The sequence below is a fragment of the Orbicella faveolata genome, unplaced genomic scaffold (genome assembly GCF_042242905.1).
Source record: "Orbicella faveolata isolate gen_17 unplaced genomic scaffold, um_ofav_v1 contig_12, whole genome shotgun sequence".
NCBI lineage: Eukaryota > Metazoa > Cnidaria > Anthozoa > Scleractinia > Merulinidae > Orbicella > Orbicella faveolata.
Window position 1 is genome coordinate 15570884 of NW_028301539.1, and position 16617 is coordinate 15587500.

Consider the following 16617-nt stretch of genomic DNA (forward strand, 5'->3'; position numbering starts at 1 on the left):
GAGACTCCGCTCAAAAAGCGAAAACGTAAGGATATAGGTAAAGAAAAGGGTAGGGACAACTGCCACTTAGTCCCTACCTTTTTCTTTACCTATATCATTACGTTTTCATTTGCCACAAGATTGAAAACGGCACGCTTTTTGAGCGGAGTCTCCCCATATTGTGCATTCTATGGAGTACCCTCCAGGCCCTCACTTGCTCCAGGGGAATTCCTTGCAAGGGAAAACCCTTTTGAAACATCTCGAACAGACGAACCTAATGACTTACTCATAAAAGCACTTTCCAGGGGTGGTGGCATCACTTTTGCCTAAAAAAACCTTTACTTTCTTTTCTCAGACACTTATTTCACTTTTGCCGCATTAGACTTACATTCATTTTATGATCTATCGCACCACCCCTACCATAATTCAGATTAAAACACTCCTACCATTAAAATTTAAAATCGTGTACAATCAAAAGAGACTTGACTCCATGGCGCAATGGTAGCGCGTCTGACTCCAGATCAGAAGGCTGCGTGTTCGAATCACGTCGGGGTCAGCTTTCAATTTTTGCTATTATTTTGATAACCATTTGCATTGAGATAAACGTAAAAGCAGTACTGAAAAGCGTAAAAATAAACTACTCGTCAAAATAGATGGAAAATGCTGTGTTGAAAGTTTCTGTCTTTCCCCACTGTATGCTCAATGTTTTTAGAGGTCGGAACCAGATGGAATAAGTTACTCAGGGAGCTTGCCTTCTCTTATGCTGAAAAGGCTACAGGTTTTAGGCCAGACGAAAAGATTGCTTTAGCCTTATATAATGGTTAACTTGAGAATTCTAGTTTTAACTTAATGAGGATTCAGGATAACACAACTATCATCCCACCTGGCGACACTCGAGTTACCGGCCGTTGGCGCCAAATTAGAAACTTGGAGACACAAAATGTTCCCTAATTTTCACTCTTTACGGTCTGATATGGTTTTTGGAATTATAAATTCTTTTTCGTGAACATTTGATGCCGTCTCCGGTAAAAAAAAGTTTCACGACTTCAATGCTTTTCCTGTTATCATACCTTGAATCTACGCCAGTAGAGATTTCCCGCCTGCCTATACTGATTGTTTAAGGTGATTCGCTAGCAAAAGAACCCGCCATAGATTTCCGATGAAACTTGGTATGCTGTTGTTACAGGACAAGGAGATATTAAAAACGTAGGAAAAAGAGGGGGTCACCGTGCTTGTTTTCACGCCACAATACTGACAAATACGGTTATTTAGGTAACTTTTGGTAATCTCCGTGCGCAACGAATAAGCTCGATTATTTTTCAATGCAGCGTGTTATATCACACAGAGTTTGACTTTCTTTGATTGTTTATTCATCTTACGAATTTTTAACGCGCAACCAGTGAAAACACCCCATTTTAAGAGCCTGCTGACGCGTTAACAAGCACGGTGACCCAATTTTTTTTATTGCGTTTTTTTAATGTTCATATCATGAATGTTATGCCAAGTTGCAAAAAAAATTTGATAGTAGAACAATTTCGTGGGAATTACCTTAACTAAATTTATGGCTCCAATTGCAGAGGCGATCTTTTTACACAGTCGATGTGGGAATGCCACGTCAAATTTTCATTGACATTTACTCCAAGTGATTTCGCAGAGGAAACTTGTTCAATCGGAACATTATTAATGGAGAGTTCGAGTGTATCAGATAGAGTTCTCAATCTTTGCCTGGAGCCGATCAATATAAATTCCGTTTTTGTTGCGTTCAAGGTAGGTCTGTTAGACACAAGCCATTTGCTTAGTTTTTCAAGGTCGTGAGATAGACTAGACTGAATCGGATGGAAATCAGAACCAGCGTAATTAATGTGGGTGTCATCAGCATACATTCTAGGTATGCTAAATGATAGGCAGTTAGGCGAATCGTTAATATAAATTCATAGAAATAAAAGAGGACCAAGGATCGTTCCCTGTCGCACACCACATGTAAGAGTAGTGAAGTGAGAGAGACAGCCATTAACTGAGCACCATTGTGTGCGCTTAGTCAAATACGATTTAAACCAATCAAGAGTTTCCTCTTGAATTCCGCACGGAAAATTAGTTATATCCCGTTAAGCCAGACTTAAGCAAATCACTTCAATAGCCAAGATAGATCCATCCTTTGTCTCGGCCTCGATTTGATGCAAAGCCCCAATATGACATTGTGCATGCCGAAACACAAGTTTCTAAGTTTGAATATCTTATTACTCTATATTGTAATGTTCAAACTAATTACTTCTTTTTATTTGCGAGGAAAAACGAGAAAGAAGAGGAGAAAAACAATTATTAATCGTATTAATGCAATATTCGGTATTTTTTTGTTTATTGAAAATGGTCACGTGGCCAATCACGTGACAAATTTTTTTACTCCCAGATACTTTACAAGTTGCTTTTATATTAAAAAGCAAGAAACCTAGGCAAAGTACTCCGGAAAAGGCTTAGAAATAAGCATTTTAACTCAGCCTCGTTCCCATGTAGGGGCCTAATATGTCATTTTTTGACATGCGTGTAGCGCGCTTCTGGGTGGAAATTTGGGATGGCTCCATATCAGAAAATGTTTATCTTATAGAGGTTAGTCATCCTGGGAAGTTTCATGCTTTAATCACAAAATGAACAATTCTGGTTATTTTTGGTTCTTAACAGCAGGACTACAATTGTTTTCGGCTGATGAAAGACCGGAAAATAGAAAATTAAAAAAATGGTTTGGAAATTTCCGTCATTCCGTTCCGAACGGGGGAAAAGAGGACTACCTCTGGAGGTAGTCTACAATTTCCGAACGGATTTTCCAAAAAATTACTGTTCGATTTGACTTTCAACCGAAATTTCCGGATTTTTTTGGCTAAATGGTGAGCACCCTTCAGCTCAAAATCTGGATGTCAGGGTACGTTAGCTCAACCAATCAGATTGCAGCATTTGCAATCAGCATTAGTATACAAGTAAAAATTCTACCAAACAGGATAGAGACATGGGAAATGTTTTCTCTCTCTTACATGCAAGTTTCCACTTTCAGCAATAAATAAAGAACTAATAGTAGGAAAAGCAGGAAAAGGCAATTCCCTGGAACAGTGCTACTCGCCTTTAACATACCCTGGTTAAAAACCAACCAAATGAGAAAGATCTGTGTTCTCAAATATCTGTTACGCTGTGAAAACCACGAAAGAAAGCTGAGCATTTCAAGTTTCCAACGAGGTTTCTGACGACAGTGTGTGAAGTAGATTGTTCCCATAGAATTCCAAGGAAGCTGTATTCAAGATAGCCTCCTACTTAGAAATTCATTAACTGGGAACCCAGGAATTTCCACCGTGGTTCGCTCATCGGAAATTAAAAATTCTTGGATTTTCTGGAAGCTTTCCTGAAGAAAGTTCCTTACGTTTTGTCCCCGTTTCAAAAGTTTCAGAATTTTTTGGAGTGGAAAACTCCCATAGTTTCCAGTATTTTTCCTCAGCCATTCACTATCAAACACCATGAAAGTCAAACGCCTGTCGCACAGTTTTATTTATAATTCTTGAACTAATTAGTCTTCATAACACGGTTACAACCACTTTTACCACTGGACTAAAATCCACCGAAGTAGAACAGAAATTAAAATTATTGTGAAATTTCGCTAAAATAAATTAAGAGGGCGTTCTTCATGTATAGACTAGAAATGAGAAAACATTGCTTATAAATCAATTGCGAGTCAACTTATTTTGCGTGACGTCAGCACATGAAGGAGAAGCTAGCTTAACTAAGACCCAGTTGAAATAAAATTCTTCTGATTAAAATTCAGTCATGTCATCTGCGAGGCCATTTCTTCTTCTGACTTGTTTGCCTACAAAAAACAGAGTAACGTGCTGTCTTAAAACGTATTTCGTATTTGTTTCACTTTTGTCTACTTCGCAACTTTCGGGACTTGCGTTAGACTTTGAGTAAGTTCGGAATGTCGCATCAAAACATCGTCGCCAGTCCTCATTCAATGGACACTTTGAATAGATGAGGCCTAAATTTGAATTACAATACTTTATACATCCTTAGACTCGTGTTTATGTTTCTAGACAAAGAATTTTTCACATGAACGTGAGGCTTAGGATGTACAAGTACAATGGAACCTTGTTAATACGGTCACCAACGGGCCAATAATATTTTGGCCGTTTTAACTGGGTAGAGTCAAATTTCATGACTGGTCCAAATTGAGTAACGTCTTAACAGGAGCTAACAAATACATCACAATTGCACTTCTAAACAACTGTTCTTTAATAAGCATCCAGAATGCAGCTATAATTTTTAAAAATTGAAACTTCTATCTCTACATACAATATTAAGAACGGAAAGATGACCATAACTGGTTTAAGTGGCCATATAAACAGGGTAAAATTGTAAGGGATTACACAGGTTGGGATTTCAGAATGTGGCCGTTGGCCGTATTAACGGGGTGGCCGCATTAACGGAGTTTTCCTATAAGAAAATGTATGGGCGTTTGGCCGGGACAAAAAAGTGGCTGTAATAACGAGGTGACCGCGGGCGGGGTTCCACTGTACTGTTACTCTAACGGTATATACTGAGAAGGAAATGACTTGGAACGTTGTTACGAGAATAGAGAAAGTAATCTACTTTTCACATGAACTGTTTAAAGGCTACAAACTCTGTGTGAAAGATATAGTATGTCTTGTCAAAGGAAATCTAACTGACACAGGCGTTTGCTAAAACGTGTTCCGCACTTTATAGGTTGAGCAAAGGTCGCAATAGATGTGTTTACTAACACTTATCATTACAAAATACTCTTGCTCTTTTACTAAGTGTGAATGCACTCTTCGATATCACTTTTCTCTGGGTTTTCTCCCCTCTTGGCTGATAACTTGACCATCTGCACTTTACATCGTGCCGTTCACACTGAGATAATAATAGTCGCTAACAACTTACTTGTTTGAGGAAAACGTTAGACTTTTCTGTCCAGATTTCATGTGTACTTTAGACCGTGGCCCTGCTGACTGTTACAAAAAGATCATGGGAGAAACTGAGTATATGCACAGTTTGTTAGTAACATAAGGTAAAGTTTCAATACGAGCCAAGTGGTCCATCAGGCCGGAACTTATCCCGGTTTCTGTAGCATGAAGCAACTAGGGATATTTCTACTCCCTCCCCCACTCTGGATGGAATCCTAGTCCATCGCAGGGTTACCCCCAGCTTTAAATTCGCCAGTACCCATTTATACACCTGGGTGGAGCGAGGCACTGTGAGAGTAAAGTGTCTTGCCCAAGAACACAACACAATGTCCCCGACCAGGGCTCGAACCTGGACCGCTCGATCCGGGATCGAGCGCACTAACCATGAGGCCATTACACCTTCACCACAGTTTGTTGAGTGAGCAACAAAGACTGCAGGTCAGGACTGGCCAACACTACACCAGTAGTGGTGTTAGTTTTGTTGACAAGCCAGTTGGCCACCGTCGGTGGCTAACTGGATACACTTATATCTTTTGCATATTTCCAACTGGGTTTCCTTCTGTACATTCTTATCTACCGACAACACTAATTTCAAAAAAATATCTAAGATAGCACACCTGCTCTCACCGGTCAATAGGTGTGCTAAGATGAGATTATGTATAAACAAGGTTGTCGAATTATTTTTGAGAAATATTCCAAAAGAGCAATGGATAAGGTTTTTCTGTGTTTACATAACCTCATCTAAACACTCGGGGGTTTGGAGAATTCTTGCAAGTTATGCAGACCCTCGACTGCATGTCGGGATCTGGTAAAGAAAACTGGTGCTTACTTTGGAGTCACGTGATGAGCTATAAGGACTAAAAACAACTGTCTTGTCTTTGGTCTCTTTCTCTTTATCACCTGTTAATAAACACACACTTAATTGATATTTCATTACAATAATCCTGGCGTTCTCGGGTTTTGGCAATCAAAATTCACTGCCACTCCAATAACCGTCTCATGCTAATGCTTAATATGCATTATTAATAACCTTTAGGTTTCTCAAGGACGTAACTACTTACTTGTATTTAAATGTTCCTCTAAAACTTAAGAAAAACGGGAAAATGTAGTCACCTACAGCTATTGCGCAATGGCTGTTAGCCCACTATAGCTTAACCAATCAGATTACAGCATTTGCATTACTATACCAGTAGAATTCTAGTAATACAGGTTAGTGAGTTTTCTTGTACTTTCTTACCAGTGAATGTTGAATAATCCACATCGGAGTAGTTGAACGGCACAAAAGCTCTGCCAGGTTGCGTGCTTGATTCTTCCTCTTCACCTCCATTTTTAGAAGTGCCTGGTGAGGTTTTTCTTTTCTTTGAAGCAGACTTTCCAGTCTGGCCATGTAAACAAAATTAGAACAACAAGAATTTAAACACCGAGAGACAACACAACCATCGAGAAATAAAACACTTTTTTTTACTCTAAGCGAAAAATGTAGAAAACCAGCACGTCACACTCACTCTATTTCTCAACGGTGTTAAATCTTCTGATGTTTCCTCGCTATCTGAATGATGTCTTTTATGTCCAGCATTTGGTTCTACAATAAACAAGCAACAAGAACAAATAGAACGTTCAGAATGACTCGAAAGCTGAAGAAAAACGATAATTGAGACAAATGATAGTACATGTAGAAAAAACATATTCTTTTGGTATTCACCATTCTCTCCTTCAAATCTTAAAAGGCAGTTCGTTACCTGATGCTGAAGGAGAAGTATTTAGCTGTGTCGCTTGTCTCCATTGCTGATTAATCTATAACGAGAACAAAGAAAGAGAAATGACATGACACTACGGTAATTGTGGTGGTAGGGGTTGGGCGTAGGGAGTGAGCTTGCGAAGGTGTGAGCGTACTTGTTATCTAGAATTTGAAAACCACGATCATAAGATTATTAATTTGTTGATTCGGCTTCCTTGGACTTGCAGTGATGACGATTTTTGGTGGTTCTCTTGGAAGGGGGTTAACTAATGAGCTCAAGTTTCCTGGGTAAAAAAAAAATGGATCGTAGCTAGTGAGCTCGTAGTACATACTCTTCCCTGGAAGAACAGCACGATTTTTTTAACTTGTCCTCCTCAACCATCACATGTTCTTCGTGTAACAGACGTCACAATGTTTTATGAAGCCCTTCTGGGTTCTCCGACGTATGATATAAAAAACTTTCAATGCTTTGGGAGTAGCTACATAATACCCCAACATTTGAGAGTCATTTCAGAGAAAATCTACATGTGCAGGTGGGTTGCACTAAATCAGGCACGTAGTCGGAAAAAAAAAATCCCTGAAGTTAATATGCAGGTTATTGCTCTATAAAAGCACCTCTAAATTGAAAAAAGAGAGAACACGGACCCTGTGTACTTGCTCATGATTTTGAAGTTCATCTACAGTGGTTGTGCCTTCTGTCGTCTCTGAGTGACTTTTCACCGGAAGGAACTAAAAGAAAATCCACAGCGTCAGTCAAGCAAGTATTACTGTCGAGAATACTACGCAAATGCAAAATACATACTGCATATATTCACTTCTTTAGTTCTGTCGACTTTGCTTGAGCCAAGAAACTGTTGAAAAAGCCATAAAAAATACAATAAAGTGATAGTAACTAACTTTTTGAAATGGGTTCTCAAAAGAAGCCTTGATTTTTTCCGCTTTCTTCTGTCCATCAGTAAGTTGTTCATCATTAGAAATCTGAAACAATATGGAGCAGTAGCTAAGTATATACAGTATATGTAAGTCTGGATGGTTGTTAAATCATTAACATCTCAAAACTGAAGGTGGCATGGCTAAGAAATCAGAGTTCCGAGGCCAGATTCATGATGTTCTCCTAAAGTAAGATGCATCTTAAGTATCGCTTTTGTACTCAAATAATACTAACAACACATGTCAATGTAACAGGGCTTCTGTGACACTAGCTGTGGTCTGCCACAGTCCCCAGTTCAACTCACAGCTGTACTAATGTAACTTGCCAGGTAGTCAGCACGTAACAAATAGGACACTAAACAAACTTATGTTTGGTTCGCAATGTTGATCTGGTGAGGTGACAGAATCTTCGATGTGTAAAGACATCAACAACCTTTCAGTTTCTCTCTATTCTGTATTCATTTCCAAACCACGGTACAGTGATACCGAAGTAGTGATCGATTCGAAGTACTTTCTTTGATAATTTCTTAGCATACTTTTTCTTGAAAATTTGAGTGCATTTCAAAACTGTAATCCAATAAGATAAGGAGATTCAAACACAAGAGCATTTTTTCAAACAATGTTTTTCTATTGCCATGTTAGAGTATAAATTATGCTGTCATTATAAATCCTACTGTCTCTCTTGAGGGTGTTCTTTTCCGGGTTTATAGAACAACATTAGCAACTGTGTCAGGGGTATGGGTGCGGTTAACTGAACTCCTAAATTTTTGCAAACGGCTGCCGTGATTATAACAAGATAATAATACCTCAAATAGTAATATAGCTGGGCTTGCTTTAGGTACAGGAGGTCCTGATACAATAACATGACCAAACGAACTTGGCGAGGCTGCACTAACAAGTAAGGAATCTCCTGAAGAGATAAAAAAATGAAGGAGGAAGTCCATGCATGGGTCTACACAGGTGTAGAAGTAATGTAGCTACAGGTAAAAGATAAATGAAAGGTGGATTCCTACACACGAGAAAAAAACAAAAACAACAACAACAACAACAACAAACAGGCAAATAGCATAGTTATAAAACCGGAATCTAGAGTTACATTCATTAACATTGTTAGTCCCAGGAAATGATAAGGATGACACAGCAAAACAATAAATGCAGTAACTACAGAGACCTAAGCCTCACCATTAACAAGTAAGTGATTTGATTTTGAGTCTGGATCGATCAGTGGCGGCCGAGAGAGAGTTGTACTTGTCTATTAAAAGAAGAAGAAGAAAAAAAATAAAAACCACAAAACAGTGACGATACGGTATGAGTAACTCTCAGTACACCATTTGCTTACAAATTATGCCCGCATAGGACTGTTTCTGTATTCCTTAGTACACATTACAGGCCTACTAAGCTGACCGACACCCCCTTGGCACTTTATCACAGTTTGAAAACTATTTAATGAAAATCAATTGAAATGTCACATCAACAGGACATGTTATTCCTGAAGTACTACAATTGCACACGTTGTTCTTACCGAGGCACTGTGTTCTGTAGTGTTTCCTGAGTCAACTTCTGATGTAGCACCCACAGACGAAGAGCTCTGCAATTATAGTTCAGTAAAACATAAACTTGCTGCTGTACATGCTATGTCCCAATTGAAAATTATTCATGAATATTTCAAGGCATAACACTCAAAAATAAAGGTAACTACATTTGAAATATTTCATAGTCTGATTTCCAAGACCTTACAAACTACATGTACAAGTAAAGCATTGAACCTAGCTATGCACAGATGCTGACCCTTCAGCAATGATGATCAATCTGAAATACTGCAGAGCTTACTAGTAACAAAACAGCCATTTGAAAATTTTGAGAGGCTAAAGACAAAGGCACTGGGGAGGAGATGTATCCTTTAAAGTCATTATCACTATCAAACTCATTATCAACCCCCCCCCCCCCCCCCCAAGTTTGTTATCATAATTAATTAGTTTTACTAAGGTCTGTAATTTGAATTTCCTGAAACATTTTCCCAGAAAACTTCACTTGCCCATCTGGCAAGCACAGGACTGAACCCAATAATCCAGCTGCAAAGTTCACCAGTTTCAGGCTATTGCATGGAACCTTCTTTGCACAACGAGTGAAAGTAGAGCTAAGGATCCTAGCCAGGATCAAGCTGTGGGTCTCCACACAGCCGATTCTGCCAATTATTTTAATTAATAAAGGACTGTATGTCACAGATATATGCAAACCTTGTTTGCAGCAAGTGCCAGTTCTTTTGCTTGCAAAATCAGCAGGTGGATTTCATGCACATACTGCTTAACAAGTGTGGGAACTGGATTACAACAAGCCAGAACACCTTGGGCCTCCCTGAAAATAGCAACAGCACAACAATTTTATTGTTTGCAGTTACATGGGTGAAAGACAAGGGGCAAAGTGCAGACTCACTGCTTCAGAAGTCATATTGAGGAATATCTTTTCATACATCCTGTTGTTTTTTTTCTTTGCTACACATAAACTTGACATGTCAGGACATGTACTCTAGGGGAAGTTATCTATCTTAGATTTGCAGTATTTAAAATATAACTGCTAAAATAACTATTGCTGAGTTATTTTGCATATTTATGGACAGGGACTCTTAATTAGTACAAAATTTAATTCATGTAGTGTTTTTTTCCCATTTAACAACAACTCGCTCTCTAACAATATTGTATGGACAAAAATAACAAGACAAATCTGGCAGTAAATGAGACCATGGACACTGGGTGCTCCCCGGGATAGCAACGAGAGTGGGTGGTAGCGACACACCTGGACAGATAATTGGGTGGTTAGTGGACTCAAACCTCAAAGCATAAACACAACGTGGGGCGGTTAGCGGACACAAACCCCAAAGCAGAAACTTGGGCGGTTGGCAGACACACCCAGTGAATGAATTGGGGTGATAGCGCACTCACCCAGAGAATGAAGCCCCCCAACCTAGCTGCTTAGGTAGGTACCGGTAAGAATAAGCTGGGGTAAGGGACCCACCCAGCCTGACGCAGGCGATAGCTAAGTGGAAGGTGTGCACCCAGGCCAGTAGTCCAAGTTTATTTATAGGGGGGTAGAGGAGGGAAAGGAAACAGTGTAAACTAGCCAAGAAAAAAAAGCTGACGTGCCTATCGTGCTAATTGTACAAAGACTGGTGTAGCATAACATGTTCATGAGTACTGTTTGTTGAGACCGGATATGCAGCAGATAGTAAAACTGATAACATAAGACAAGCATACAATAGTAATGGATAGGATTAATACCTCTGACATGAGCCTTAATTGTTGATAAGGATACCGAGACAACATAGCTAGTAGTGTCCATTGTTTATGGGATCAAGTTCCTTGGCAAGTTTGTAATGCACTTACACAATAACAGAATAGCATGTCTGTAGCTGAGACATATCGATGGACAGTAATAATAAGCTCTTGTGGTTAACTATACTTTACAAGTAAAGTTTACAGATTTCAAGCAATGTCTTTGTTCAAACGTCAAGCACACTGGTAATGATTGGTTTATACTCTGCTTAGGTGATACTGGATATAGTGCTGTTCAAAGAATTGCCAATTTCCCTGGTCAGAAGGTAAGAATGTCAAAGTACATGCTACAACTTTTAAATTATTACTGATTGGTGGAAATAGTACGTGTAAATCTAAGACTCTGTGAGATGAAAAAAACTAACGTCTTTACTGAGTTACCTACACTCTTTACTGCGTTACGTAATCTGAGAGTACAATTTCACAAGGCACATTACAAATTAGTCGAGGTTATGATATCAAGTATACAAACCTTGGCATGGTTTCTGCAATCTGGAACATCATGTGGTTTGGAAGAACAAAGCTGAAAAAGAGCAATAAATGAATCGTCTTAAAGAAAAACTATCGAAACTGAAAATGAATCGGCTTCTTAATTGTCATGACATAACACCAACACATTAATACAGTGTACTTTCTTGCCTGATCAAAGACAAATAAAACTAATTTATGTACGTGTAAATGTATTCTAATTTCAGTAGACTTACAGTTTTCTTTAAGCAACATACTGAATATCTGTATAGCATCTTCAGGACAGTGAACCACTTAACATATTAAATAACAAAAGAAGGTTTTGAAAACAACAGGCAGATCAGAAGGCGAGTAATTTGCAATCTTTTTTAATTATTTCCCTAAGACTGAGAGGGATTATTTCTTGCATTGATGCGCTACTACACAGGAGACATGGACACTGTTATCTACAAATCCATGACTTCCCCATCACCTCTCACAACAACAAAAAAAACATAAGTGGTATCTAGTCTCCTTGGACTCAGAATTAATTTTTGTTTAGCATATATTTTCCACAACCAGAAACGGATCTGCATTCATGAGGTGTGCTGGAAAAGTAACTCAAAAAATTAACATTATGGATATGTATGTGTCTGCATTTGGCATAAATGTTGAAAACTATTTTTTGCTTGATACAATGTATAATCGACCTTCTGACCTTCCATTGAACAGTGGTGCTGAGTTAAAGTCGGAGTGGACAAAAACATAAGCGTGAAAATCCCTTCCCTCTTTTCATGGTGGTGTTGTTTACACGCAGCAAAGTGAAATGCAGGAAAAGTCTGAACAGAGATGAGAGAATGCATTGAAGTATTAAATCTCACCCAGCACTTTCATCTTCCTCCCGTGCAATATTGTCTCTCCAAGCATAAAGAAGGCGAAATGCGCAAATCTGTGAAAAAATCAATTACCGGTACTTTTTATAGCAGAATTAATTAGCACAATGAATAAAATTTTGTATCAAATATCAAGACACTGAAGAGTGTGAGGGACGAAGATGTACTTTGGTCTGGCAGAGTGAAAGTGAATTCTTGTTTTGTTTAACACACATAAATTCACCTTTTAAGTTTACTTGTGGGTAATCTTAGATCATCCAAAGCGTTGTTTAAGGTCACAGAAATGATAGAGCTTATGACAGGTCAGTTGGTTTTGAAAATTTTTTTTGAAATCTAAAACGCAAACGGAGAATAATATTCTAATATCCTGAGTCTACATGTGAGGCAACACTAGCAAACTGTACAGGTTGATGTTAAATAAATTTAACAGACTGAAATATAAGTATATTACACTTGCACATATATTCATACAAGTACTCATACTTATACGTGTAATACTTGTACTGTTTAGTTATTTTGCATACTGTACGAACTCTCATGATTTGATAGCACAGTGAAGACAGTTTCAGAATCTATCATACATGTATTCACTTATGATTCTTCACTCTGTTCTGGCAATGCTATGACCATATCAGATTGACTCTACATACAGTGGCTTGCTATCACCTTATTTCTAATACAGTTTAGTCAAGATGTTGAAAGTCAGGATGCCAAATAAATTACTGTTTTATAATGCTGATTATACATTTCTAAAAACAGACAGCACCATAAGAGAGTGTCTGAAGACACTTGACTGCAAAGGGCTGGGTAACAAGTAGAGAGATTTTTCATGGCAGCCATGTTGCATGGCAGGAACAATAGATTCTTTTTCCTATGGGAAAAAATGTTCTTTCTAATGTAAAACATTTTCATTGTTCCTACCATGCAACATGGCTACCATGCAACATGGCTACCATGCAAAACCTCTAAAGCATCCCTAGTAATACAAAATAAATTGTCTTATTTTTCAAATATAGATAAGAAGGAAAAGCACCTGTTCAGTGTTAAATGTCTGTTTGTGTTTTTCCAATACTTTTTGAAAAGATACACTGGTAAATAGTGGCTTCTCGTATCGCTGAAAGAAGAGATAGAAAGATAACAAAAACAAATCAACAAAAGTATCACAAGAGACCTTACTCTGGAACAGTTTTCTGACAGTGATACAATAATAAATCTGTTTTAGACCAACAGGTTTTGGACTGTTTGTAATATTTATAAACTATAAACTTTGCAGAAAAGTCCTGTAATCAGCTTTCTAAATCGATAATGGTTTAAAGGGGCACTATTTTGAGCATGGCATCATAAGTCAAAAACAAACAGGCCTAGTTTGATCAACAGAAAGCTAAAACTAATGATCTAGTTTTGAATTTAAAGTTTGGCAGACTTTTTCAAATTTTGTCATGATGTCTTGAAAATGTCCTGCAAAACAAATTAAAATTTGCTTGTGCTTCCACAGTTCAGTCACATCTTTATTTTGGTGTTCTAGAAGTATTTTGTGTACTCTTCTATCCAAAGATACAACAAAGTCACTATAATAGTGCCCCTTAAACTAATCCTGTTTGGTCTGTATTAATGACACATTAAAAAAGAACCATGTGTAGTAAAAGTAACATTCTGGGTCTCTATTAGGTGAAATTCTTTCATTCATTCATTCATTTCTAGGAGATGACTATCAAGGTGCGATTTTAAGCTGCACTTTGAGTTATGGTCCCGAGTCAGAATTTCAAATCAGGATTTTGAGCCAGGATTTTAAGATAAGTTACCCTAAGTCAGAATGTTGATGTAGGACTATTTTTTGTATGTGGATAGAATCCTTGTTACTATGACATTCAGAAAATGTTTAAACTAAAGATAAATCATAATAAATTAACATAACCATTTTACAATAACCATTAATATTTTTGGGGTAACCGCTGTCCACTTTATGGATATATAGATGTATATATAGCATTGAAGCCCTAAGCAACAAAATAATGAAATCTAACCACAAGCAAAACAGAGTGAAAGGTTACTGCAAGCAAGTTGGATTGAAAGTTAAACTCAACCAAGTTGGCTTCTGCTTGAAATCAACTCATGACCATGACTCAAGATCAAACTTGAAATCCAATGTGAAATGTCTGAAATCTTGCCTTGAAGAATACTGGTAGGTATACTCAGTTTTCAGGATTTTGGTTAGAACGTTATCTCATTAACAAGGTAAAGTCTGCATATGAGCCAAGAAGCTCATCAGACCGAGGCTTATCCTGGTTTCTGTAGCATGAAGCGACTAGGAGTATTTCTTCTCTAGACTGGATGGGATGCTAGTCCATTGCAGGGTTACCCCCAGCACTAAGCTCGCCGCTACCCACTTATACACCTGGGTGAAGAGAGGCACTGCGAGGGTAAAGTGTCTGACCCAAGAACACAATGCAATGTCCCCAGCCAGGGCTCAAACCCGGACCACTCAATCTGGAGATAAGCGCACTAACCATGAGGCCACCGTGCCTCTCACTCTCATCAACAAGATTCAACCCACAGACCTTCAAGCAGACATCTTTACTCCTGGCGTACACTGATTGTATTAAGTTGCTGTTTGCATTTCCACTCTTGATAAGCTCATTATGCAAGCGATCACAGATATAGAGCAAATAATGTGTATCCTCTCTTGCATAACGCACCATCTCTAATGGTAGAGGCCTGTCAAAAAAAAAGAAATAAGCAGCACAATCTTATTTGCAATCCCAGCAATGAAGACACATGTACATCACAATGAGTGGTCTGTACAGGTGTTGGACGTGAGATCCTGTTGTGTTAATAGGACCTCGGTCATTATAGTGTGTCACTCCCCAATAGAGACACATTTATTTAACTATTTCTGTTACAAACAATAATAATTATGTCTCTCCTCAATAGAGACACATTTATTTTGGCAGGTATATTCTGCAGGTTGCAGGTTGCAGGTTGAAATTTAATTATAACTGGAAAACTGCTGGCACTAAAAATAATTAATGACCCATATACTCATCAGGAGTTCTTACATACTGTAGTTGGCATCTTTCACATAGTGAAAACACGTTGAACTTCACCCTTTGCTAAGTATATTCCGTCTTTTGTCATTGTTTTCATTGCTTAGTTCCATAAATGTGTCTCTTTATAATAATGTTTAATTGCTTTTGTCTATTCAGAGATGGATGTTCAGGAATCAGAGGTATTTCATACATTATTTTGATTATCACATGAATGTTGGTGATTGTTTGATCTCAAGAACATTTTGATGATGGAACAAACATTTATAAGCTTAATACAATCATAACGATTATTGTTTTGTTCCTATAAACAGAAATGTGAGGTATTGGACCTAACAGTCAGGTGACTTTACAGTTTAATTTTGTCATTTCGTGAGTGCAAGTACATTGCCTGAGTACATGTATGAGCTGAGTTACTGTACAATTTTTTAAAATGTTTCCCCTCTCCTCTTTATTCTCAGCAACGCTGAATCCCACAGTAGTGGAGAAGAGGTAAAAACAGCAGTAACAGCAGTACCTGTTTGCTTATGAATCTGCAGGAATCGAGAACATAAATTTGAAGTGTTGTTTATTTCCTGCTGCAGGACTTACAAGGTCAATCCAACGAAGAACAAGAAAATATATATAAATGTATATTTTCTGATGCAGTGAATGCTGCAGGTGGAGCTGTGGGGTGTGACTCAGTGTCAGACCCTCCAAGAAACAGACAACAGGTAAAGAATGTAAGAGCAAAACTTAGTGAAGATATCAAGACTGATGAATTTCTTGGACTGTTGGATTTATGTCAGAGAGAAAATTACTTAAGAAATTTGCAGTGGACACCATCACCTAGAGTAGTCTTTTCCTGTGATGCAGTGTTGGATGAAATTGTGAAAAACTGTTGTCAGATAACCAGCTCTTGTGTTTTGTTAATTGATACAACCTATGGAATAGGAAATAAGTTTGTTACCTCTATTACTTATGAGTAAGTACAATTGCTAAATTGTGACACTGGGAAAAGAGCAAACTTGCCTGGTCTGCAATGTTTCATGTTTGTGAGAGAAAGGAGGACTTTGTATATTCTGCACAAACATTAGTTCAGCAAAATGAAATGTTTGAAAACGTTAATTTTGTGGGAGCTGACTGTAGTGCAGCCTTGTGTATTTTCCGCTGGTATGAAGTTGATACAGTTTGTTAGCAGTTTATGTTTTTTGTGTTTTGTTGGAGCACGCCATTAGGGCGTGTCTCCAGGGATTTTGTGATTAGTTGGTGTTTAGTATTTAAGGCTTCAAAGAGTTGCTAGATTCCTCTTGCTTGCATTCT

General features: G+C 38.1%; 1 protein-coding gene, 1 long non-coding RNA gene and 1 other non-coding gene across 3 annotated transcripts in view; 2 read left to right on the forward strand and 1 right to left on the reverse strand.

The window, feature by feature from the left end:
* The first annotated feature begins 463 nt into the window (after positions 1-463).
* Positions 464-535, forward strand: Trnaw-cca (transfer RNA tryptophan (anticodon CCA)). The gene has a single exon. It is a non-coding gene; the product is annotated as a tRNA-Trp (tRNA).
* A 2954-nt stretch (positions 536-3489) lies between these two features.
* The window catches only part of LOC110045271 (exosome complex component 10-like), a 26884-nt gene continuing 13756 nt past the window's right edge, over positions 3490-16617 (reverse strand). The window contains exons 11-26 of the mRNA XM_020750866.2: positions 14830-14986; positions 13305-13385; positions 12260-12327; positions 11404-11454; positions 9840-9957; positions 9125-9190; positions 8785-8854; positions 8409-8512; positions 7570-7650; positions 7318-7401; positions 6674-6728; positions 6440-6516; positions 6172-6313; positions 5764-5834; positions 4912-4979; positions 3490-3823 (exon numbers count right to left, since the gene is read on the reverse strand). Of these exons, the coding sequence (XP_020606525.2) occupies positions 3787-3823; positions 4912-4979; positions 5764-5834; positions 6172-6313; positions 6440-6516; positions 6674-6728; positions 7318-7401; positions 7570-7650; positions 8409-8512; positions 8785-8854; positions 9125-9190; positions 9840-9957; positions 11404-11454; positions 12260-12327; positions 13305-13385; positions 14830-14986 (1330 nt within the window). The 3' untranslated portion in view covers positions 3490-3786. The remainder of the gene's footprint in view (positions 3824-4911; positions 4980-5763; positions 5835-6171; positions 6314-6439; positions 6517-6673; positions 6729-7317; positions 7402-7569; positions 7651-8408; positions 8513-8784; positions 8855-9124; positions 9191-9839; positions 9958-11403; positions 11455-12259; positions 12328-13304; positions 13386-14829; positions 14987-16617) is intronic.
* Positions 14982-16617, forward strand: part of LOC110045273 (uncharacterized) — a 6243-nt gene continuing 4607 nt past the window's right edge. The window contains exons 1-3 of the long non-coding RNA XR_016205486.1: positions 14982-15658; positions 15777-15807; positions 15900-16028. This is a non-coding gene — a long non-coding RNA (uncharacterized LOC110045273). The remainder of the gene's footprint in view (positions 15659-15776; positions 15808-15899; positions 16029-16617) is intronic.